The 524-nt window shown below is 44.8% G+C and overlaps 1 protein-coding gene across 1 annotated transcript in view; it reads right to left on the reverse strand.

The window, feature by feature from the left end:
• The window catches only part of LOC116539518 (bile salt sulfotransferase-like), a 16,728-nt gene that overhangs the window by 13,414 nt on the left and 2,790 nt on the right, over window positions 1–524 (reverse strand). The window contains exon 2 of the mRNA XM_032262493.1: window positions 217–425. Coding sequence (XP_032118384.1) covers window positions 217–425 — 209 coding nt within the window. The remainder of the gene's footprint in view (window positions 1–216; window positions 426–524) is intronic.

A 524-nucleotide genomic window follows, 5' to 3' on the forward strand; every position in this document is an offset into this window, starting at 1 on the left:
TAAATCTGGCTGGGATAACCTGTGGAGTGCTCTATACCCTTGAACTCAAGGAAGGTCCCTGGAGCAGCCACACAGGTGTCACCTGATGCAGAATCTTCAGCTTCAACACAGACCCACTGAAGTAGAATGCATTTCAGCAGGATCTCCAGGTGACTTACAGGCACATCAACATTTGAAAAGCATTGACCCAACAGGTATGAACCATTACGCACTGACCTTGGCCTTGGAACTGAAGGCAGACTTGGGGAATAACTGGATGGGGAGGTGGGAGCTGATGAGACGTGGGCCCTCCTTCTCACTTAGTAATTGATATCCAAAATCAGACTCTACCCAGGGCGAGCGCTCCCAGATGGGCACAGATTGGATCCACTTGGGATCCCCTTTGAAGTGAATCAGGCAGAGAATCTCAATCAACCAGTTTGTTCCTGGATGACAACAGAGGAAAAAAAAGCAATCTGACTTTTTCAAAAATTAAATTACACATAATGTAAAATGTACCATCTCAAGTTCTTTTTTTTTTTTTT

The sequence above is a fragment of the Sapajus apella genome, unplaced genomic scaffold (assembly GCF_009761245.1).
Source record: "Sapajus apella isolate SASKATOON/1434 unplaced genomic scaffold, GSC_monkey_1.0 scaffold130, whole genome shotgun sequence".
Taxonomy (NCBI): Eukaryota; Metazoa; Chordata; class Mammalia; order Primates; family Cebidae; genus Sapajus; species Sapajus apella.